Source organism: Lycorma delicatula, chromosome 9 (assembly GCF_047948215.1).
Source record: "Lycorma delicatula isolate Av1 chromosome 9, ASM4794821v1, whole genome shotgun sequence".
Classification (NCBI taxonomy): Eukaryota; Metazoa; Arthropoda; class Insecta; order Hemiptera; family Fulgoridae; genus Lycorma; species Lycorma delicatula.
The window spans coordinates 73,282,731-73,308,529 of record NC_134463.1 but is presented as its reverse complement, the minus strand read 5'-3'; the positions used below and the strand labels follow the sequence as shown (position 1 = coordinate 73,308,529).

At 31.1% G+C, this 25,799-nt stretch overlaps 1 protein-coding gene across 1 annotated transcript; it reads right to left on the bottom strand.

Annotated features, from left to right (window-relative positions):
* Positions 1 to 3,612: 3,612 nt before the first annotated feature.
* On the bottom strand, positions 3,613 to 25,286 carry LOC142330313 (evolutionarily conserved signaling intermediate in Toll pathway, mitochondrial-like). Its single transcript, XM_075375530.1, has 4 exons — positions 24,583 to 25,286; positions 12,020 to 12,246; positions 8,712 to 8,922; positions 3,613 to 3,997 (listed from the first exon to the last, which is right to left on the bottom strand). Exons 1-4 carry the CDS (start codon positions 25,028 to 25,030, stop codon positions 3,699 to 3,701), a joined length of 1,185 nt encoding a protein of 394 aa, XP_075231645.1. The 5' UTR covers positions 25,031 to 25,286; the 3' UTR covers positions 3,613 to 3,698.
* Between the last annotated feature and the right edge of the window lie 513 nt (positions 25,287 to 25,799).

The following is a 25,799-nucleotide window of genomic DNA, read 5'->3' as shown; positions in this document are numbered from 1 at the left end:
ACCAGATATTGCTCCGTGCAACTTTTTTCTATTTCCAAGAGTCAAATTGGCGGTCAAGGGACACCATTTTCAAACAACACAAGATGTCTAAAAAGCTGTGACGAGGGACACAAACACGTGTTCACTTATTACAGCACAACTCACGACTGAGCAGTTGCATCAATGTGCCGCTTGGACTAGCTGCAGGGTTGCCACATCTTGCAAAGAAAAATCAGTTTATTGTTGCACCTCGTATTTAAATGGATATCATCGGCTGTTAATAAAACACTCTCAAATAATGTATTGTTCTAAATTTGTTTTAGTTTTAAAAAAATCCTATTTATTTTTTAATACCATAACTGGTGATTAATACCAAACATAGAGTGACTCAAAAGTTACACTTAAACCTAATCCCAAACCTTTAAATATTTTTTAGATACCATTCTCTTATTAAACAAATAACACGCCTTAATATGAAAACAAGGGTTATTCAATTTGTTTCTACTGGGTTAGTCTACTGATTGCCAAATGGATTGAGAAGGGACACCAAATATCTTTGAAGTTATTATATTCACTTAGGTCTTGTATTCTATTTGCTATAAATCCTTACAACCCTACTATACTTATCAAAGACATGTAATATATATATATATATATATATATATAAAAATTCAGAATTTTAATTACAATTCCTATTAATTATTCAGTACGTTGTAATATAATTAGATCTTTTTAGCAAGAATTTACATTGTTTTTCTTCCCTCTCTTTCTCTTTTATGAACCATTCTCTCACATGCGCGTGCGTGAGTATTTATATAAAAATTAATCATTTCGCCCCTGAAAATTTACTTTTTAATGATAGTGAATTTAGTTAACAAAAAACCACTTTTTCTCCCTTACATAAAAATCCGTAATACTTTTAGTTATGTATTCAACATAATTTTTATGAAACAAATACCTACATAAACAGATAACCATTTTTTTTATTAAATCATGACTGGTTAAGTTGTACTTAGTTTTACTTTGAAAGAATCCTAAATAAAAATCATTGCCATTTTAAATAATTTGTATTAAAACTTTTCTTTTATAGAGTTTACTATGATCTTAATTCTGATATTAATGTTTATTAAAGTTTCAATAATTTCAAGGTTTTTGTTAGTATGTTATTTTTAATAAAATATTTAATAGAAAGTAATAAAAAAAAGTAATTAGATGAAAAATAAAATTCTATTATATGTAAAATGAGATGTTAAAATATTTTAAAGACAACAGCATTAACTATATCAAAGAGAGGAACTGAAAAGTTTTTATTAGAACAACCAAGAAGAGCATGAAAAAATCATGAAACTTATATACTATTTAAAGTAAAAAAAAATACATACTTTTAAAAATAAGAATCACTGACCGAGACACCATAGAATCTCAAGGATATAGACTCTACAAAGGTATACCTGGAAAGAGAGTGATGAAAAATATCCCACAGTTTGGTACAGGCTTTTTAGTCAGCCTCAAAATAATAAACTCCATATAAAAATTAAAGTCACAATCCCTAAGAATCTCAACACTCACCCTAAAAGTATCTAATAAAATCTACACTATAATAAATGCCCATGCAACTACTAATAATAAAAGTAACTTTCAGAAAGACTGTAAACAAACAGAAAAGTTCTGGGATCTACTCGACCTGACTATAAATAACACTCCCAAAAACCATGCTAAACAATTAACCAGAGACTTCAATGCTTAACAAGTTAGAGAAAGAAGATATCACGACATCATCAGAAAATGGCCCACCCAAAAGGAAACAAACAAAAACGGACAAAGATGTGTCGATTTCTGTAGAAACCACAACCTAATCTTGAAATTCACATATTTCAAGAGGAAACCTCAAAAAATCAAAACCTGGAAACACCCCGACTACACTAAAGGAGATGGACAACTAGATCATGTCTTCATGGACAAACACCACCACAAGGATATCTAAAACATAAAAGTCCTCCGAGGAGTAGACACAGGCTCAGATCACTATGTAGTCAAAATTAAAATTAAATTTACTTCCCCAAAGAAAACAACAAAACCAAGCCCCTAAAAGAAAAATGGACCCTACCCATCTAATCAAGAATGAAAATTACCGAAAAGCGACTGAAAAAATAACAATCATGGATAAACTTGAAGACCTAGTCAACAACCTTAAACAAATCGCATTAAAATTAGCTCCAATAAAATTCCATAAAAACATCAATAGTGGAACAGCAAATATGATAAAATAGTGGAGAAAAGACATCAAGCATGGCTATTTCACCAATCCCAAAAATCAGAAGCATCCTTCCAAAATCTAGTAAAACAAAGTAAAGGAACCATCTGAACCCTAAGGAGAATAAAAGGACAACACCATAAAGACACACTGAAGTTAATAGAAGAATTCAATAAAACACAGTCAAAAGATTACTACAAAACCTTAAAAAATCAGCTCCAAAACTATGAACCCCCTATCTTAGTAATAAAGAATGAAAACGGTTAACTGGAAAATAACAATAAAAATAATGTGGAAATCCTAGCTAAATATTTCAACAAACTCCTAAATTGCAAAGAACTGACAGAACTTCTAAACTACAACACCAACACCCCAATAACAACACCACCAGAAAACATCAACCCTCCCACAATAAAAGAAGTCTACTAAGCACTGGGTGAAGAATTACAAAGCAGTAGGGGAAGATCAGACTTTTGTAGAGATCTGAAAACATGCAGGAAGATCAACAAAATTTACCCTTCATCACCAGCTTGTCAGCATCTGGATCAAAAAAGAACCAACAGAATACTGGATGATGGCCCTCATCCATCCGCTACACAAAAAAGGGGACAAACGTACCCTAACAATTACAGGGGAATCTTACTCCCAGACAAAACATACCAAATTCTTTCTAGAATCATCCTCAACAGGATCAGGTTACAACTCGAAAAAGAATTAGGAGAATACCAGGGAGGTTTCATACCCTGGAGCAGTTGTCCAGACCAGATCACGAGTTTCAAGCTATTAATGGATTACAACATGAAAAGAAACAGACACAGCGATAACATTTGTAGATTTAATGAAAGCTTATAACTTCATTTACAGGGAATTCCTACTAAAACTTCTAAGACACCTTGTACTACATATCTTTAATGGAAAGATCATCCTTTCTTTCATTCATACTGTTTCCCCATCTTTGATCTCTTCTTACCCATTTCCATCTTTTTAGGTTTTAAATCCAACCCTTATATCAGTCCTGACATGCTGAGGGAGTTGGGATCTGTCAAACTAGTGTATCATTAGATTGATATAATAAGGACCTGACTGTAAACTGATCTACGGACTATTAATCATATACAGCATTTACATTAAATAGCATTTGCTTAATTCCAGTCTTCTGATCCCTACCAGAATACAATATAAGCTCAATATATGCTTTATTGCCAACAATTCCATTAACTGATGTAAATAATATATATATATATATATATATAAAGTCAAACTTACTCTGAGAGTGATACTTACATCTTTGATATTTAATTGAGATGCTGTGTTTGAGGATATGGACCTTAAGTGAGAACAAGTTTAAAATTAATAAAATTAACTTCAGAAAATTAATGATTAAATGTGATTTAATTAAATCAGATTCAATTAATAAAACAAGTACTAAAACTAAAACAAATCCAACAAACTGTACTGATTAATATCAACTTTTATTAAGATTGTCTTTTGATTCTTCACTACTTTTATTTTTATTATCATTGACTTTTGCTAAATCTGATGTTGGTGATCTTAATGTAAATAGTACTGGAACTACAGATAAACAAGGATTTTCTCTTTGTAACAATCTAACCCATGATAAAAGAGAATCTTTACTTGATGTACCAGTCGCACAAACTGCATAATATATGCCGTCTTCTTGTTCATGGACTGATGGAACTTTTGCAACTTCTGATACAGGAGGATTAAAAAAAGAAAACTGAGGAACATTTAACTTGGAAACATCTGAAAAAAAAAGTTTAAAACAATTTAAATGAAGCAAAACTAGAATGAAAATGAAAAATGTACATGCAGCATGTAGTTAGCCAATAAAAAAATAAACTGCAACCAATGTTTTTTAATTTTATTGAAGAAAAATAGTAAAATTTTTATAATCTTTTAACAGTATTAGTGATCTTGCAGTATGTTATGTACCATTACTGAACTTCATAGCAGAACAATTAGTTAATAAAACATGCAATTCACAGTTTACTAAGTTCTTTAAAAATATATTATAAAAAATAACTGATAACATTTTATTCATTATTAAATACTTACCTTTTTAATAAATTCTCTTTTCTTGAAGGATTTCCTCATTTGGGAGGATTTTAAAATTAACTTAGTACTTATAAAGTTAAATTAAACTAAATCAGCTAGATTTAGTTTTTATAACAAGTAGATGACTATTGTTATAAAATAACTGCAAAGAGTATTTTAGGCCTATTTAAAAACCATTTACAAAAAATAAAATATATAACTGAGCATTTTAATTGCTAGTTAAAAACAGCAGCTAATGATTATTTAATGAAAATGCACATGCAGCATTAGTTTCTGAAAGCATGTAAGTAGTTCTTGACCATATTTTACTGATTTTGTATTACTTTCTGCAAATTAGTACTTACTGAAAATATTGTATTATTACTTTTAGTCGCATCGTGTGATTGAGGATGAAATTGTATTTAATTATTATTGTTTTTTCAAGTATTATATATATATATATATATATATATATAAATACATAGTTTAAGAACTTCATAAACTGTAAATTGCATATTTTACTACCTAACTGTTGTATACAATATATATATATATATATATATATATATATATATATAATAAAACCTTCAAAAAATTGCATTAAAATTATAAAGATCAATTAATTAAAATTAAACAAGTCAAAATTAAAATGTAATTAAAACAAAGATAAAAATTAAATAATTAAAAGTTAAAACTTTTAAAATAAAAACAAAAACTTAAGCAAACCAAAATCATGTGCTAGTCACTTCACTGATTTTATTTTACTCAAATTAATAAATATATATATGTGTTTGTATATAACAGCTGAAATTCACAGTTTACTAAGTTCTTATAAGTCAATTATTATCCATAATTTAGTTATATTTTTGCTTATGTTGGTAGTACTGTCGTGTTGTGTAGATGACGCATGTGTGGTTTAATTGTTGTTATGTCTGTGCAGGTTTGATGCTGCTAGGTTAGTTCCATTATCGCTGCCCTGCTGTTAACCATGGCTGCTCCGCTTTCTGTTTGCACCAAAGAAGAGCAACGTTCTTCAGTGATCCGTTTTTTGTGATCGGAAGGTATATTAGGGGCCGAAATTCAGCAAAGACTTTTATTCTACAAATGGATTGAAAAATTAAAAAATGGTCGGACAAGTGTTACGCACGAAAAAGGAGCCGGACGACCATTTACCCACAAATGAGGAAAACAATGAGTGTGCACATGACATGGTTTTCTTAGACAGACGAGTAATTATTAATGAAGTGGCACATCGTCTACAAATTAGTCATGGTTCTGCTTGCAAAATTATCCATAACAGACTTGGGTATCATAAAGTCTGTGCAAGATGAGTTCCAAAGCAACTCACACAGTTGCATAAACAAACGTGCTTGGACATCTGCCAAAAACATTTGGATCACTGCAGTAATGAACGGTTAATCTTCTTAGACAGAATCATCAGTGGTGACGTAACATGGATCCATCATTACGAGCAGGAGAGCAAACGGCAGAGTATAAAATGGAAACATCCAAATTTGCGCTACAAAAAGAAGTTCAAGACCCAAACATCAAACAGACCCAATCAACAAGAAAACTGATTCTTACGGTTTTTTGGGACTCACAAGGTTCAGTACTGGAACATTATGAGGAAAGGGGCACGGCAATAAACAGTGTGCGTTACAGTGAGATGCTTACTGCCAAGCTGAAGCCTGCAATTTGAAGCAAACACCAAGGACTGCTGTTGAAAGGTGTTTGTGTTGTTACACGACAATGCCTGTCCACATACTGCTGCCCACACTGCTGAAACGCTCCAGATACTCAACTTTGAAGTACTGGCTCATCTTCCATATAGTTCTGATCTTGCCCCTTCTGACTACCACTTGTTTGGTCCACTCAAAGAGGCATTAAGGGGCCGTCGATATACCTCAGACGAAACAGTGAAAGAAGTGGTGCAATCCTGGCTCACAGCTCAACCGAAAATCTTCTTTTATGAGGGCATCAGGAAGCTTGTGCAACGATGGACTAAGTGCGTTGAAATGCAAGGGGACTATGCTGAAAAATGATTTACATTAAGTTTCCTATTTGTATTGCAATAAAATTTATAACTACATTGCGGATAATAATTGACTTACCCTCATATATATATATATATATATATATATATATATATATACATGTAGGCCTAAATATAAAATTTATGGTTTGAAAATTTCCAAAATTACTAGATCAGTTTCACTGAAATTTATGTGTGCTCTAGTATCTGAAGTTGTGTATGTGAACATTTGATGAAGATTGGTTGAGTCATTCCTGACTTATGTTTAATTTAAGATTGACAACAAACCATAATTTGAGGTAATTTTATTTTGTCATATGGTGGGATTAGGATGCAAAAATGAATTCTCTGAGGTATGAGGCTTATGAAAGTACCACACATATAAAATTTTATGTCTTGAAAATCTCAAATGTAACATTCATGTATAAAAGTTTGAGGCCTGAAAATCTACAAAACTACACCATTAATTTTATTAAAATTTGATATGCTGTATCAATGTATCTGATGTGAATGTGAACATTTGATGAAGGTTGGTTGAGTCGTTCTTCAGTTATGCTCAATTTAAGGTTGACAACATAACCTCAATTTGAGGTTAAGACAACACCTCAAATTTGAGGTTATGTTGACTTTGTATTGATATATTTTTCATACGCGCTTATGTAGCAAGTCACAATGGTAAGCGAGTTTAAAATTGATGCTTTTGTGTAAGGTCTAATCATTAATTAAATGTATATAATACCTTATAATCCGAAAATCAGTGTTTCTGACTGCAAAATGGTGAGGGCATTGGAAATAAAACTTCAAGTGCAGAACTGCGCAAGAGTTATTTTGCTATTTTATTTCATACAATTTTATTCAATCATTAAATGAAGCATTTTGCAAATTCTTACTAAAGTAAAAAATGGTGATTTACTCCTTTTATTGTTTTTAGGAAGTCAGTGAATACATAAAAAATTATTTAAAATTTAAGGAAAGATTACACCCGTGCATTTTCCCCATTGGTGCAATGTTTATTAAACCTGTGAAAAGGTACAGATGATGTGGTGAACCACACAGAATGCTGAATGTATGTAAAGGTGACACAATAGGAAATAGTGCAAAAAAAATGATCTCATTAAAAATGTCCAAGAATTCAGCACAAGATTTAATCATTAACAGTGAACTTTTTCATAGTGAGTGAATAGTATGATTTTTCATAATTGTATGACTCAATAATTAACAAATTTAACTTCTGATACTGGCAGCAATATTAACTAACCGAAAATAGAAATGGAAATCCATAATAAAAAATGGAAATCCTGCATAGATGGTCAGTTGCATCCACTCACTAACTGTCTAACACTCTATTGGTTCAGATACGCTTTAACATCTACTTATTATTAGTTTAATAAATGGTAAATTAAAGATGAAAGAAAAGATTAAATATTTGGAAGAATGAATAGCCAAAGCTGTCCTTTTCTTTAAAAAAAAATTCCTACAGACTAACAATAATATGTGCAGGTTCTTTTCAGTTAACTGACTGCTGATTGGTAGTCAGTTAACTTTCAGGTATATATGCCACATCACAGAAACATTACATCTGTGATATGGTAACTGATCACAGCAGTGACTCTTAAATAAAGTGAGCATTTTAAATCTTATCATTTAATTTAAAATGTATCATGCTACTTGGGAATGAAACAATGTTTTCTTAGAAATATTAAAGTTTCATGTTTACATTACATAATTTATATTTGCTATGTATATTTTTTTCTGTACAGTAATCTATTGACATTTTAAAACCAATTAATAATTAAAATAGGGATTTCAAAAACTCTGCTTAAAATCTGATCATCCCTTTGACTTCTATAGTAAAGATACAAGTATTAAAATTTGTTAATGATACTGTTTGTAGTTTTAACTGGTAGATGTACTGTCTCAGACACAGTGCTGTTCAGGTTCAATTCTGAGTCTAAAATTTACATTTTTCTCATTGACAATCTCAATGATTTATTTTGAAATTATTATTTATTATTATTTATTTTGAAATTCCATAATTACTATGATTTAAATACTAATAATACATGCTGATAGTATTACATGAAATTAAAGAATAACACTTTTAGTTAATGCCATTTACATAATTAAGTTTCCAGAATGCTACTCCTTTAAGATTTTACTTTAAGATTTCACAACATTCAACATGTTTACGCTTTTAGTTAAAGAGCAACATCAAAATATCAGTCAGTACCTTTCTTTTCATCTCATATCAATTAAATTTTTTTTCTTTAATTTTTGTAAATGGATTAGGGACTGTTAAAAACATAACATTATTAAAAAAAATATTACAAAATATTTTTATAACAATAATAAACATTTTTTAACAGGAAGAAAATAACAGTAGGTACCCACCATCTAAGTCAACTTCTTCCTTCTGTTCTTTATCAACAGGCTCACTTCGTAGCACAAAATAAAATACAGAAGCATTTCTTAACCAAATACGAAAACCACCTTCAATGTAAACAGGTTTATCAGGTGAATGCTTTGCTAATAATTCTTGTTGTTCTTCACTCTGAGCACTAATTATCCATGTATCATCTACTGCATCTTCAACGGTCCTTGTCTAAAAATTACAAAAAAGAACCAACATAAAAAGTTAGCTTACTACTTTTTGAAAATTTAATTTATAATTTGACTTATTAAATGTAACTGCAACAACATCACAACACCCATACTTACATTAAAACTTATCATATGCCATAAAAATTTATTTTAAAATTATCTTTTGGGAGGAGATAGTGTGAGAATAAGGCATTGTTTTCCAAAAAAAAAAAGAATGCATTAATTTGTTGCTTTACATTATCTGCTCAATCATTTTTATGACTGTGATGAATATAAAGCATCTGCGATACTAGTGACATTAATTACAGTTATGTTCTATTAGAATAATGAAGTTCATTATCAACCCAAACCTAGTGATGAATGAAATGAAGAAATCATTTGAATATCACATTAGGCTGAATTTCATTCACATTTCAGGTTTGCATGTTGACATACTATGAAATTATTCAAAATTAACTGATTTAAAATGCCAACGCATCACACAACAATGCATCGCCACCCAGATAGGTAGATCGAAAGAATGAACTCATAGAAAAGAACAAAACACTGAAAGGGATGTTGAATAGCTACCGAACACAAGTAATGATTACCTGGATGCTAGGTCGATTGTAAATTCTGTGCAATAGACAGACATGTTAGGAGACATGTGTCAGGTTCAATAATCCATGAAGCTGATAATTCTGCAACACAATATTGTGTGACCGAACACATTGGGTTTCAACCACCAAACCTCTTGTGAAGTTAAAATTTGAACTTATTACACATGTTCCATACTCACCAGATTTGATGCCCTAGGATTTTCACTTCTTTCTGCAATTAAAGAGCGATATTAAGGGTACTCATTTCACCCCATATTATGATCTGAAGGATACAATAAGTCATGGATCAAGGAAAGACCCCCAGCATTTCTCAGTGACAAAATGAGAAAACTGGTTCACCATCGACATAAAAGTGTAGTAATAAATGAAATGTAATTTGTTGCCATATTTGTTTTATTTGACTATTATTTTCATTTGTGAGTTATGAGCAACTGTAATTACGTTTCACACCCATCATACATAATTTAAAGGTCAGTAAAGTGTTAAAATTAACAAAAACTGAGGTAGCAATAAAATTCTAAAACAATCCAATAAAATAATTTAATAAATCTTGAACTCTAGCAGGATTCCCATTGAATTTAAAGATTCGTTTATACTGACTTTTCCTGACTAATTTAATAAAAATTTCCTGACTCTCATAATGTTATATATTGCCATTATTCCGCAAAATATATAGATTTCTATTTTTTTGGAACCTCCACCATCATCCCCATAACTGCCCAACTCACGCCTTTTTTTATTCATTTATTATTACACTCATTTTTAAAGTTTATTTTTTAATGATCTTTTACAATAAACATTTAAAATTAGCCTACTTTTTGTGATAAATTGTTTCAGTACATTACAAAAAAAAAAAAAATTTAATAAGTTTCTTGCATAAAAATAAAAATCATGGTAAATAAAAGTATACAGATAAGAAATAAAATCACCTAAAGCAATTTTTAATTGCTTTAAAACTAAGACTGCTTGGATTTAAAACTGCTTTAATTGCTTGGATCTAAGACAGCTAAAAACTTTTCACAAAAAATAGCTCACATTATTTTGCAAAATAAACAAAAAACAATATTAAATAACTTGGTTTACATAAAATTTTTAACAAAACACAGATTTTCATTTAACAAAAATTGAATATTATGTATGATCACAACTCAAAGAAAAACTAAAATCACTGTGACTGAAAGTAATACAGATAAGAAAACTAGAACAGAACACCTTATTTTGTACAGAAAACTAGAACAGGACACCTTATTTTGTATAGAAAACAAACATTATTAACATTTACTTGAAAAATATTTTGTCATTATTATTCTAGCATATTTGCAGAATGCCATCAAAATATGGTTCAAGGCCATAAGAGCATTTAGTAGCTCCAAGCTGGAATTTTGATTCTATACAATTATCAGGAAACACAATTTTAAAAATTGAACCAACATCTTCACATGAACTTAAGGATAACTTATTTTGTACAACATTGAGAGAACCCACATAATCTCTGCCTTAGAAACATTGTCTTTAAAACAAAAATAAATAATTGTGTTGCCATTTTGTATATATGAAATTGAGGATTCAAATATATAATTTGCTGCTGAAATGCTGTTATTCTGATCAGAAGATCCGCAAAGAACATATAGATGCATCACAACCACTGTTCTCATAACTGTTGATCAAAGTTTTAGTCCGCCGAGTTGAACCACCACTGGTAAATGAAAAAAAATTTCAGTGAAGGCTCAGAATTCCTTATCTTGTTTCATTACTCTGCTTTCCTTTAGTGTGCAAAGTCACAGTCACTGCCTTTTGGTCCACATTGCCTAGTCCAAAATGTTTTATACAATATCAGAAAAAGCAGTGTAAGTTTATATCTAACAACTGGTCATTAATAAAGTCTTTATAGATGCATTTAAAAGCAATTAATTACCTAAAATATAAAAAAAATTCATGGTAGTTTGAGAGAAATTCCGAGAAAACGGTTAACAAACTTTAATTTTTCAATGGTAACTTTTTGTTAAAATTTCACCCGTGAAAAAATTAACTGCAATTTGGAATATTCCTCCTTTAATATAAAAGAATAATTAAGGAATGTACATAAGAACAGGACATTTTAATGGCCGCTTGATGGATGTAGTTGCAATGTGCTGGACTTCCTGATGCCAGGAAAGTATATAGATTTTGGCATTACTTAAAAAATATTTTATTAATAACATTAATTTTAATTCAGTAACAAAAATGCAATTCTCTGAAATTTTTTGCAATTTCTCCGACTTTCCTAAGTTTATATTTCCTGACTTTTCCTGCTTGAGGGATTCAAGTCTAGTAATCCATCCAAATATATATTCATTCCCACATAATGATTATAACTGCCAAACTAGTATTCTCAATAAAGAAATGTTCATTTCAAATGATTAAAAAACTAACAGAACAGATGAGAAGTAATGATATTTGATAAAATGGCACACAATATACTACATAAACAAGCTGAATTTGCAGAAGCAAAGTACCTACTGAATGAACAGATATTTTACTAGCAGGATCCACACTGGTAATCCTTTTAATTGCTAACATAGCTAAGTCAAATGGTTCCTTAGGAACTTCTTGTGGTAAAGGCCACGGTGAAATATTTTTAAATTTTGGCATCCAGTATAACATTCTCATAAATTTTCTAACAGGATAGCCTCTTTCACCAAATATATTTATCAATATTTCTCCAGTTTCCGGATCGGGTATAACACCTGAAATCAGAAAAGTACAGTAAAAAAGAATGATTAAAGACTGTTCATCATAATGCAACATGAAAAACAAAAATAGTGGACTACTAAGATAAAGATATGCACACTTTGAATATAAAAAAACGTAAACACAAGGTTTAAAGTAACTAAGCAGAATGATTGCTATTCAATTAACCTCTAAGTAGAACAATCTCATGCTTTTATTTGATAGGTCCAGAGCATCTATACTCTAATTTAAATAAACTGCTTATATATAGTGTTACTTGATGATAAATAAAAAATTGTTTTGTTATAATAAATAAGTTTTATGACACTGTTATATGGATCAAAAAGGACTAGACAAATAAAAGTCCAGATGATTCAGAAATATCATACAGCATATTGGGATCAGTCTTTTTTATGTAGGTATTAATAGTAAATGCAAACTTTACTTAAAATAAGTTCAATTTTGAAAAATATACTTACAAAATAGAGAACAGGCTTATAACAGTCATTTTTTTTTTGTCTTCAGTCATTTGACTGGTTTGATGCATCTCTCCAAGATTCCCTATCTAGTGCTAGTCGTTTCATTTCAGTATACCCTCTACATCCTACATCCCTAACAATTTGTTTTACATATTCCAAACGTGGCCTGCCTACACAATTTTTTCCTTCTACCTGTCCTTCCAATATTAAAGTGACTATTTCAGGATGCCTTAGTATGTGGCCTATAAGTCTGTCTCTTCTTTTAACTATATTTTTCCAAATGCTTCTTTCTTCATCTATTTGTCACAGTACCTCTTCATTTGTCACTTTATCCACCCATCTGATTTTTAACATTCTCCTATAGCACCACATTTCAAAAGCTTCTAATCTTTTCTTCTCAGATACTCCGATAGTCCAAGTTTCACTTCCATATAAAGCGACACTCCAAACATATACTTTCAAAAATCTTTTCCTGACATTTAAATTAATTTTTGATGTAAACAAATTATATTTCTTACTGAAGGCTCGTTTCGCTTGTGCTATTCGGCATTTTATATCGCTCCTGCTTCGTCCATCTTTAGTAATTCTACTTCCCAAATAACAAAATTCTTCTACCTCCATAATCTTTTCTCCTCCTATGTTCACATTCAGTGGTCCATCTTTGTTATTTCTACTACATTTCATTACTTTTGTTTTCTTCTTGTTTATTTTCATGCGATAGTTCTTGCGTAGGACTTCATCTATGCCGTTCATTGTTTCTTCTAAATCCTTTTTATTCTCGGCTAGAATTACTATATCATCAGCAAATTGTAGCATCTATATCTTTTCACCTTGTACTGTTACTCCGAATCTAAATTGTTCTTTAACATCATTAACTGTTAGATCCATGTAAAGATTAAAAAGTAACGGAGATAGGGAACATCCTTGTCGGACTTCCTTTCTTATTACAGCTTCTTTCTTATGTTCTTCAATTATTACTGTTGCTGTTTGGTTCCTGTACATGTTAGCAATTGTTCTTCTATCTCTGTATTTGAACCCTAACTTTTTTAAAATGCTGAACATTTTATTCCAGTCTACGTTATCGAATGCCTTTTCTAGGTCTATAAACGCCAAGTATGTTGGTTTGTTTTTCTTTAATCTTCCTTCTACTATTAATCTGAGGCCTAAAATTGCTTCCCTTGTCCCTATACTTTTCCTGAAACCAAATTGGTCTTTTCCTAACACTTCTTCCACTCTCCTCTCAATTCTTCTGTATAGAATTCTAGTTAAGATTTTTGATGCATGACTAGTTAAACTAATTGTTCTGTATTCTTCACATTTATCTGCCCGTGCTTTCTTTGGTATCATGATCAGTCATTACATTACATCATTTATACTTTTTTTCTTTTTTTTTCAATCAAGAGATGAATGAGATCAATAAGCTGCAGCCAATTACAAAAGCTTGCATTCCACATAAACAAATACATTTAACTAATGGCCATCACATATAGGCTTTATTAAATTACTAGTAAGTAAATATAAATAATCTAAATATTTCCCATTTAAATAAAATTAGTAAATTAAGTTCTTCTACCAAAGTGTACTGCATAATACTAAAATAATTTTAAAAAAAAATCAGACCTAAATTACAAAAGAAGTCTAAGAGTTCTGAAGTTATTTATAAATATATAAATGTACATATTTCAAATATCTCAACACTGAATTGATCCAGGAAATTCAAATGTATGGATTAACAGGATTTGGATAAACAAGGTTATGCCATAAATCAAAACATTATATACAACAATGTACTGTACTAGTCTACATCAACAGTACTGATGTACTATTCTGATTGTGACTGTTGCAGAGTGCTTTAAATAAATACACACACCGACAACCAGCAGTTTAATTCTTAAAAGTAATTATAATACATAATAAAGACCAAAACATAGAAAACTTTAAGAATGTCGATAAAAAAATAAAAATAAACATAGTTATTACTTTCCATTTAACATTAGCTTTCTTAATCTTACAAATGATTCTTTACCAAGAGCCTTGGTGAGTACATCAGCCACTTCATGGTAACTTCAGCAATATCCGATGGTACAAACATACTTTTATTATACACTGTTTAATTTTCTCTTAAATAAAATGATTCTTAATGTCAATGTGCTTTAATCGTTTAGGCTGCTTACGATATTTACTAATTAATAAAGCTGACAAACTTATCAAATAAAAGTACATCTACATCTAATTCTACTAAAATATTTCGAAACCAACAAACACATTGAAACTCGCTGACACATTGATTGAGGGCTAGATACTCTCAATGAAAGACAGAATAACATAAAACTTACTGGTTTTTTGAACACTAAGACAGTTTAAAACAATGTCCACTGGTGGATTTTCTGTCAATGGTGTAACCACCCCAGTCAGCATCTACAGAACCTTTGATAATATCAGTAGTAGAACATATCAGGCAACATATCAGTAGTACATAATATCAGGCAACAAATCCTGTTGCCTGGTCCTCTCGGGTAGAAGACCATTAAGAAGTGTGAATCTAAATATCAGAGGACAGAGAATTGATGAAGTAAAAGAAACAAAATACTTGGGGGTACTTCTGGACAAAAGTTTAAGGTTCAGCAAGCATATTGATATGATTTGTGGGAGAGTTACTCCTGCTGTAAAGGGATTAAGAGGATTATTTTAAAACCACGGCACACCTAAAATGGTTATTCGAAGATTGATAACCGCGGCTATCACTTCGGCGGTACTGTATGCGGCTCCCATATGGGGGGCGGCAATGAACATACAGCGAAATAAAAAGAAGTTGAGAAGTGTACATAGACTGGCATTGCTGCGTGTAGCTGCTAGTTACTGTATGGTATCGTATTACGCGCTGTGCGTACTGACCGGGGTCCTACCCATAGACCTTCAGATAAAAGCCAGAACCCTCAGACACAGCGGTATGTCGAAAGAAGAGATGGAAGGGATTATAGAACAAGAATGGCAAGAAGAGTGGGCAGGGTCCAGAGTGGGAGAATGGACCAGACGCCTAATCCCTAATACTAAAACCTGGAATAACAATAGACTCGGAGATGTCAATTTTTACATGACACAGTTACTGTCGGGGCACGGCTCTTTCGGTCAGTATCTGTATACGATCGGGAAGAGAGCCACCCCGCAGTGCATCTATTATTTAGAGAACGACGGTGCCGAACATACGTTGTTCATATGTCCAAGATGGGCCGTTAACAGAGGTCAAATAGTAATTAATGGTCTTACACCAGAAAATCTCATAAACTGGTTGGGGTACAACAATGAGAACTGGGAATGGTTCCGCAGGTTCGCCGGGGAGGTCCTGCGGGCCAAAGAGGATGAAGACAGAAGAATGGGAGTATAAACAGTAGGGTAGGGTGAACAGTCACTCCATGGAGGGCCCGTACGCCTTGGTGTGCGGGTACCTGAGAAGGGGGTGAACTCCAGGGGAGTTTGAGTTTGGGTTAAAATAAAAGACCAAGTCCCGGTCGGCGGGGTCGTCCCTGCGGGAGCCTAGGCTCTTTGTGGGGTCGGCGCTGTTGATTAGAGGCCAAAGGCGTAAAGACCGAGTCCCGGTTCCCTGCTGAGGCGCTGGGGGATGGCATAGCCGGACCTTGGCTCTAAAGCGGGGGATTAGAGGCAGGCAATGTAAAACAAAAGATACGAGACCGGGGAGCCCAACCTGCCGTGCCGGACGTATAGCCAGCGGGTGGGGGACGCCTCCTTTGAGAGTAAAAGGACACTCTCCCCGACTGAGTATACTTAATTGGATATCCTTGGATATCCGGTGGGGGAGAGTAGGGAAAAAAAAAAAATAGTAGAACATTTACTATAAACTAATTTCAAATGAAGAGTTTCTTTAATGCAACATCATAACACATATTAATTAATTATTACTAGCACAACATTGGTATCCGCTTCGAATACTAATACTTGCACACAGATATGGTCTGCTACCAAACATAGCATTCATAATATAACCTATTAATTTTCGACACTTATTTTTTATTTTTGTATTTTACAGTTTTTCTCTCATCAAATAATTATAATCAAAATTATTATCCAATGCAGTAGAAACAGTTTTACAATCAAACATACTGGAAGGTTTTAGTACACTTCCTAGATAATTATTTTGATTCAAAGTTATCACACCCAATTTTTTAAATTTTGTTCTATAGCAATACATAAATAATAAGAAATTTGACCCATATCTTTCATTTTAAATTTACTCTAGTTAACTTACTCATCAGTTCATTTTTAAAAAAAATTAATTTCTTGCTTGTTTCAGCCCATGATAGTTAAGTCATAAATTAGTACATTAATTTCTCAAATATTATTAACCTGAAATACAAACAATAATCAATATTTAACTTACAAAATTTTGAGATCATGAAATTTATCATACCAGCATTTGGAAGAAGTTTTTAAACATAAATTGCTTTCTTAAGTTCACACACTTTTTCATTTGGTAAACTGCAAATCTCAAGTAAACACATAAATACATTTTCTTTCAGTTCGCCATGTAAAAAATCACTACAGACATTCAGTTCCATAACAGGCCATTCAAAATTTACACTAACAGCTAACATTAATCTAACTGTATTTCTGGCTTATCAATAACATCCCATGAATCATTTTCAGCTAATGATTTCAACTAAACTTCCATAGCGTCCTGCCACTGCTTAGCAAAAACAACTGATTTTTTAGCTTCTTCATATGATGTTGGTTCTTCAATATTCATCACACTAACAAAGACAGTCTCATAATCATCATTATATTTAACTGGAAGCTGCAGCTGATCCCTAGGATGAAGCTGTTTTCTATCAGTAGGGTTATGTATGTTCATGTTCAGGGAACTTCTTTTTAAACTTTCATCTGCAGTCACATCCTTAATAATGTTTACAATGTATTCAACTTCAGATGTAGATTCTTCTTTCTTCATGTTGACATTACAATCAAAAAACATCAAGAACTTATTCGGTTTACAGAGAACAAAAACAACACTACTTTTTAATATTACTGCTTTCATAACTGGGAAATAAACTCTCAGTCCTTTGTTCTTTCACCCTGACCTACAAGCATTTCCTTTTTACTTTCAAGATCAAGCTTCTTTTTCTTCTCTTTGGTATACACACCCACACACTTCTGTATCAAACAGTGGTTTATTATTTTAAAATCAAAACTTTGCTTATTATTTCATAATTCATAAGGTGTTTTACCGTTAACTGTAGCTGCCTCAATGATTGTATGCATTTCTTGTTCAGCACGACCATTCTGCTTGGGATTATAAGAAAGAGTAATTTGATGTTCTCTTCCTTGCCAATTCAGAAGTTTTTTCACATTGTGATTACCAAACGCTTTTCCATTATCTGTTCTTAAGACTTTAATTTTTTGAACCATTTGTTTTTCACATAGTTTCACAAAAAGTTCAAGCTTACCACAAACTTCATGCTTGTGTTTTTAAAATACACCTGTCTATAATACAAATAGTCATTTTTCAATAAAAATATATAACAAGAACCACCTTGAGTCAACCTCCACAGGACCACAGACAGACATCGGCATGGATTATGTTTCCAACTTCAGTTGATTGTGAATTACTTCCTTTGAATGAGTTAAGGTGTTGTTTTGCCTGCACACAGACTTCACGGAAGAAGGTTTCATTTTTATCTTCACACATAATAGCACTCTTAAAAAGACTTTTCACATGATTAAAATTTTGATGTGCCAAACTTTCATGCCACCAGATTAAAGATTTTTTATTTGAGTTCACTATGCCATCATTGACCATACAACAATCACCTTGGTCTACAAAATTCTGGTTGTCCTGCAAAACATCATGCAAAAAGGTTTATTTGAGCGTCTAGCCAACGCACGAACTTAATTTGTTTTCTTGTAAATTAAGTGTGCTTCACAGGTGTATGGCTTCAAATAAAAACCATCATCCAGAGCCTTGCCCTAAGAGAAAAGTTTCATCCTTAAATCAGGTACAATTCTCATTTTCATATTCATTATCACTTGTCTATTGTATCATTTAATAAAAACAGAACCACAACCAACTGCAGTGATTACTGAACCATCACCTATTCTTACTTGTTTCAGTTCATTAATTTACATATTTGTACTTTCTAAACATCTTTAGATCATGCACTACTATCAATATACTATTCTGTATCCAAATTCACCTCAGAAACTTCAATTAAGGCGAATCTTTCATTTTAATCATTTAAATTTTGTTTATTTGCCTCTGACAATTTCTTTTGACGAAACCAACAATCTTTTACACAATATATTTAGTTTTCATAAAACCTGAATAATTTTTACACTGATTCTTTTTATGTCCAACCTTTCTACAAGAAAAACTTTTGAGACTAAATGTATTTACATGTTTAGCAGTTAACACCACAGTATCTTCACTAATTTCAAATGCTCTTCTTCAATCAATAATCTAGTTGTTAAATTATTTAGAGTTTGCTGATTTTCACCCACTGATTTCCAAGCAAAAAAAATGATCAAACAAAGATAAAATTATTTTTGTAATAATCAGATTACAAAAAGATCAGATTTCGGGTATTTCTTCCTTCCATTGCTTAAGAGCAGCAGTTAAATTTTGAATTTTTGATATAAAGTCCATAACACCATTTTCAGACTTCAAATTAAAAAATTGTAGCTGTAATAAATGAATATTCATACTTAATTGAGGCTCATATATTGTTTTCTGTTTAGTCCAAATTTCATTTGCAGTCTTGCACATTAAAATGTGCAACAAAGGCCTGGATTTCACGCACATTAATAACACTTCCTGTGCACATACATTATAAATTTCATACTTTTTCAATTCTGCAGCTTTCAAAACATCTGGTTTCTGTATATCTCCATTGGTAATATCGAAGAGATCTTTAGCTATCAATACTACTCTCATCCGGAATTTCCAAATATTCCAGTTATTTTCATTTAACTTCATAAACTGCTGTGATTCCATATTTACCCACATGGTCACAACTAAACAAAATTTTCATGACCTCTGTACCTTTGTTCACAGTTACATATCTGGGCCTATAACCTGTTGCAAAGTACTTTAATAAATACACATATTGATGACCAGCAGTTTACTTCTAAAAGTAGTTTTAATAACTCAAACTCTAACAACTCCCATATACTGCACGTATTCTCTTTCAGTGTTAATACACTACCGTTAATATGGGCCTCACTCGCTATCGATCGACACAAAGCCCATATTACTGTTACAATTTGGTCGCTGAAATTCAATTAATGAAATAACCTTAGGAATAGCCTGAGCTATTGTTATAGATTGTTACAATAACAATAGGTTATTGTAATGTCACAGACTTGAAGAAAATAATTTGTATAACAATATCCTGGCATCTAGTTATCTTGATAATTTAGTTAAACAATCATTTCACAAATCATATAAATTAAAAAATGGGCAAGGAATAACTTCTTTTAAGGAGCACCTTTTCTCAAGTAGTTCTTTAATAAATCAAGGAAAAGCAATTTCTTACAGCACATATTTGCGTACGTCAATGCCAAAATAACTGATCTGTTACAGGCTGATCCCATTCAGAATATTCTGATTTCCTAAGGGATTATATGTGGGATGAATGTATATTACCTAAAGGAATGCATACTATGCCCAGATGATAATTAATTTAAGTGCTACTTTTTTCTTTTTTTTTGAAGAATTTCCAATCAAATTCTCAAAACCAGGAAAAGTAGAATATATAAATAAATGAATCACTAAAAAAGAAACGGAAATACAATAAGAAAACCTAGTCGACAACTACTATTATCTGAAACTTATAACAGAATAAGTTTGGAAAGAAGACAACTGTGGGAAAGAACTGACTTCTCAGCACAATTTTTAGTAATTCATTAATACATTTATTTCTCAATACATAGAAATCTCTAAAAAAATTCAAGTTAGTGATAACTTTTATAAAATATCATGTAAATGAATTTAAAATAATAATGAAGACAATGAACCTATTCCAGTGTTGAAAAGGAATAGTTCCAGTGTTGAACAGATTTTACAAATTGAATAACAACTCTAAAACAGTTTAAGATGTAGATCTGATATCTTTAACATATGATAAACTAAAAATTTATTTTTACTTTATTCAGAAAGTATTTATTAAAAATGTCATGGTTATAGGTGCAGTATGTTTTTAATGGCAAGCAATCAAAGTCAAGTCAAGAGACAGCCACTCAGAAAATAGAGTACTTTCATTTTCACCACATTAACGTACTTTAAATAGTAAAAGTTACTATTTGACACCATTAAACAAAGAACAAAATTATTTAAACAGTGATGAGACTTGTTTTGATACAAAGCTGAATAGTTCTTATTTTATTAAGATCAAATTCCAGTAAATATAATTTCTCCACCAATAGTGGTTATTATTATTGTTTGATGAAATAACAAAGAAACTTAGAAGTTTTTACATGGAATATGGAAATGGAATTTTGTATCGTATGAAAAATATCATGCCTGACAGGATTTGAATCCCGGATCTCAGGATGAAAAGCGAAGATCCTATCACTTCAGTCATGGAGATTGGCTAATTAAGTTCTTGAGTTTATAAATTAAATATAGCCTATATCTCTGAAAATAACCCTACAAATTCTTTGAAAAAATTTAAGAAACAACTTACTTTCTTAATATACAGAATTATACTACTACTAGAAGGTTCTCTCAGCACCATTATGCTGTTATTAAGTGGCATGTGAATAATGATGTCCATCTTGAAACAGACAACAATATTATACTTGATCTATGATGTATTAGTTCATTTAATTCATTGTTATTTTTTTCAAATTTAATATGAATTTCAGATTGTACAAGTGTGGCCATGGCTTTTATCCACTAAGAGTAAAATTTGCACGTTTTAATTAGATCTTTATATAACTATTCTGTTTCTATCAGGTGAATTTTAAAGTTTTGTTCTATTGCTCTGAACAGTGAATGGATAATGCAACTGGGTCAATCTATTGACCCAGTTGCCCAAGTGACCCAAGGGTGGTTGCTTGACAAATTCAAACAAAATTGAAACTTACCCAGTTGTTTCCTACATATCTCAGGACATTAAAACTATTTTTTTAAGCAGTTTATCTGTGGCGGCCATTTTTGTTAAATGCACACCTATTTCTCTGATTGTAAGGGTTTATGGAAAAAATCATAACTAAAAAAACTATTGTTCCTGGAAGGATGAAACAAAAAGCAATTTATTCATATTTTCTCAACGTAAAAGATTGGTCCATGGTTTATTTACCTATCTCTCTTCTTTTTTCTATGAGAAAATTACTAATAAAGTTGAACATGAAAAACTGTGAAATTTCACTTTTGGTAATTCTTTTCAATAGGCAGGGATGGCATGCACAGTTTGAATGATTTTTTTATATGTAGGTATGTGTTAGTAGTTCTAACATAAATAATTTTAATGATGATATACTTATCCCTACTGTTATGAATTTTTGTAAACTAAATTTTTTTTAAATTCTAATTTTGGCTTCCAATGACTCTGATTGGGCTGGTGATAAAAATCTCAAATTTGCACAACCTACAGTGTTTTTGTAGGTATTTATGGCAAGTAAAAGGTTTCTTGTGTATTGTACTAATAAAAATGTAATAACCTCTCAAAAATCATGAAAAGCCTGTTAAAAGCGATACCATTTTGACTCACTAAATAAGTGCTCCAAGGGAATTTATTGTCTTCTTTGCACTTTACATTTTTTATATATTTTTTGTATTTAGCCAATCGTATATTATGTAGTTTCCTGCCCTAATTAAGATTCAATATTAAATTTCTTTACAGCATTAATTAAGATAATAAAAGTGTAAAATTGAAACCAAATGTGAAATTTAGAAAAAAATTATTAATAAACTCCATATAAAAATATTATAAACATGGCAGTAATATTTCAAATATTACTTTTTATATGAATATCTGCAACTTTGTAATTTATTGGATACAGCATTAATAAAATGAGTAAATTATTAATTTAAAAATAAGAAGCACTTATTTAGCAACACTTTAAGTAGCATTCCCAGTTTTGCAATAATGCATCACTATCACATATAATGTTAAATGTATCACATATTGGTAAGCTGTAACAGTCATTTCAACAAGATTCAGTCATTCACATCATACTTGACAACACAGACAATTTTTCTAAAAGAATGATTTTGCCAAGTAGATAAAAAAACTCATTGTATTTAAATAATTACTGAAAAACCTTTTTTTTGTACTTATGCATAACAAAGGAGTGTACAATTTCCCCCTAATTATATTGGACAATTATACTCATATTAGTTATATAATTAACAAACTTGATTTGTGATATTTAAGTACGTTATTAGTCGACTGATGACAGCCAGAGAGATCTCTATTAAAAAGCATAATCTGTGATATATGCTGTAACAAACGAACTCTGCTAAATGAAAATCGAAATGGTGCCTAACTGTACTGCTGTGCAGTATATTATAGCACTTTAAACTGCCCACAACTTTTTCCATGTTTTGTGTATGAGCATCACACTCTGGCTGGATCAACAGAATTATTTTATCTAAGTTTAATATGATTAACCCACTGGGTTGTTCTAATGTGAACTTATCATAAATCAGCTGATTTCAAAGTTGGGAGTTCTAAGTTCAAATCCTAGTAAAGGCAGTTACTTTTACATGGATTTGAATACTAAATTGTGGATACCAGTGTTCTTTGGTGGTTGGGTTTCAATTAACCACATATTTCGGGAATGGTCTACCTGAGACTGTACAAGACTACACTTCATTTACATTCATACATGTCACTCTCAATCATCCATCATCTGAAATAATACCTTATGGTGGTTTTGGAGGCTAAACGGAAACAGAAAAAGTCTAATATGATTAGAATCCAGCTTTTTCAAGTCTGCAATACACTTCCTGTGAATTGTAATAAACTACATACTTTCTTGATAAGGATTTTGATGGTATAAATTATTGTGCTAAGCATCATCAGTCATTAGTAATTTAGAAGGACTCTTTCATCAATATGCAAATTTTACCCAGTTTTTACTAAATTAAAAGCACATGTCATAATACATTGAGAGGCTGTAGACATAGAGGTTATAAGTTTTAAATCACTACATTCACAGACAGGATATAAAATTTACAACAATTACCTTGATAACATACATATAACTTTTTCTGTACCATCTGTCAAACTTACCTTTCATTATATTCCTTTAACTTCAAATGATCTTTTTTTATTTTGTTAAATTAAATATTCCCTTATTAAAGTCAAAATAAAACTGCTGCATAACACAAAAATCTATATTCTATTTTTGGAGTCTTGCTCAGAATGAACTGAATCCACTATAATTCAATTAACATTTTTTTATTAAATAAAATTCAAAATGGAAACAATCACAAAAAGTGTGATTTAAAAAAAACGAAAAAATGAATAATGTACACTACAAAAATGACTGATAATTAGTTAACAATCTATTTGAGGAATAAAACACACTTTCAAATTATTGAATTTGATGAAGTGACAAAAGCATTGCATTAGCCATAAATTTTGCCTAAGATACCTGCATGAATCTTAGCAATGACAGATAGGCAAGGTATTAAATATTGATCAATAAAATATTTTCCAATAATAAGACTGTCAGGGCAGGTTTAAACTGAAATACAGAAAACATTGCTAAACCCATTCGTAATTTAAAACTTATTAATAATTTTATTTTTGAAACATTAGGATTTGTAGAATTGTACAAATTCCACCGAGAACAAATAATAAATGAACATTATAAAGAATATAAAACACATTATTATAATAAGCAATTACTTACTATTGTATTCCATCTGCTCTAAAAGATCTAATACACACTGTTGCTGCTTAGGATAATGCATGAATTCAGCTTGAAGAATATTTTGGGCAACAAATTTTCCTTTAGGCATAACATCTATCAAAGCTTTATACACCTCTAAATCTTTCTCAACACCGAATTCTTTCATATATTTCATGGCAGCATATATAAATTCCACATGTCCTCTTTTATGGGTCTCCCTAACCCTGTAATGATTCAATAATTCTAAATAAGTTTCTTTTGATTTGTCTTCAGTTCTTTCAAAACGGTTAGGAGCCGGTAGTTTTTCATCATCTCTTTTAGAAGAGAAATTCTTATTGAACGTATGAAAGCACGTCCCATTATTAAAAATTACTTTTCTATGTAATCCATCACAAACGTTTAAAAACCCAGTAATTTTCAAACTAAGTCTAAAAATTGCTCGTGACATTATTAGTAACCGTTAAGTAAGAATTACCGGTCAACATAAATTAGGATACTTGAAAAATCACATGTTATTTATAAATCATTTTATAACCTATATACATTGCAAAAAAGATATTTAAAGACAAAAATCATACACATAACGCTGAAACAAAGTTATTTACACTAATTATTTTATTCAGCTAGGGAAATGGCTCTCCCTCTCATTATTTACAATACTAGAAAGTTAACCTGAAATTTTCGATCATCTGAATTGACGTTTGACTGCTATCTAGTAATGGGAAGAATCGTGAACGAGTCGTTCCTTCGATACGATTCTTTATACTGAACGAAAGAATTGAGAATCGGTTTGCAGGAGAAACAGATTCTTTCTACGATTTTTAACAATGAAATGGATAGGCGACGGGAAACCAAATCTTTCTCAATTACGAATCGATTCGATTCATATCAACGAGTTATGTATTATTAATGCTATAAAAGAAATTTAGTCTCTTAACCTTTTTTGATATCAGTATCATTTTGTTAAAAACAATTTTATCTACATTACAGAAATTTTGTTGATATGAACTAGATCTTTCAGCTTACTTGAAAACCATCATCAGGAGATAATATTATTTCATTAAAGTTAAAAATATTTCAAAGATCACAGTTAAAATTTAAAACAGTCATAACTGTGTGGTCCTACCACTATACTGAAGAAAGATACATGTACTCTGGTGGATTATTCCTGTATTCCATGTTCTCTACATCAGTATTCCTTCGCTATACTGGTAGGT

Excerpts from the sequence above, each read along its gene's own strand:
- LOC142330313 (XM_075375530.1), bottom strand. The coding sequence starts at position 25,030 with ATGTCACGAGCAATTTTTAGACTTAGTTTGAAAATTACTGGGTTTTTA. Across the intron at positions 12,247-24,582 it reads AGAGCAGATGGAATACAATA|GTGTTATACCCGATCCGGAA; the intron begins GTAAGTAATTGC and ends TTCTGATTTCAG. Across the intron at positions 3,998-8,711 it reads GGAAGAAGTTGACTTAGATG|ATGTTTCCAAGTTAAATGTT; the intron begins GTGGGTACCTAC and ends TTTTTTTTTCAG.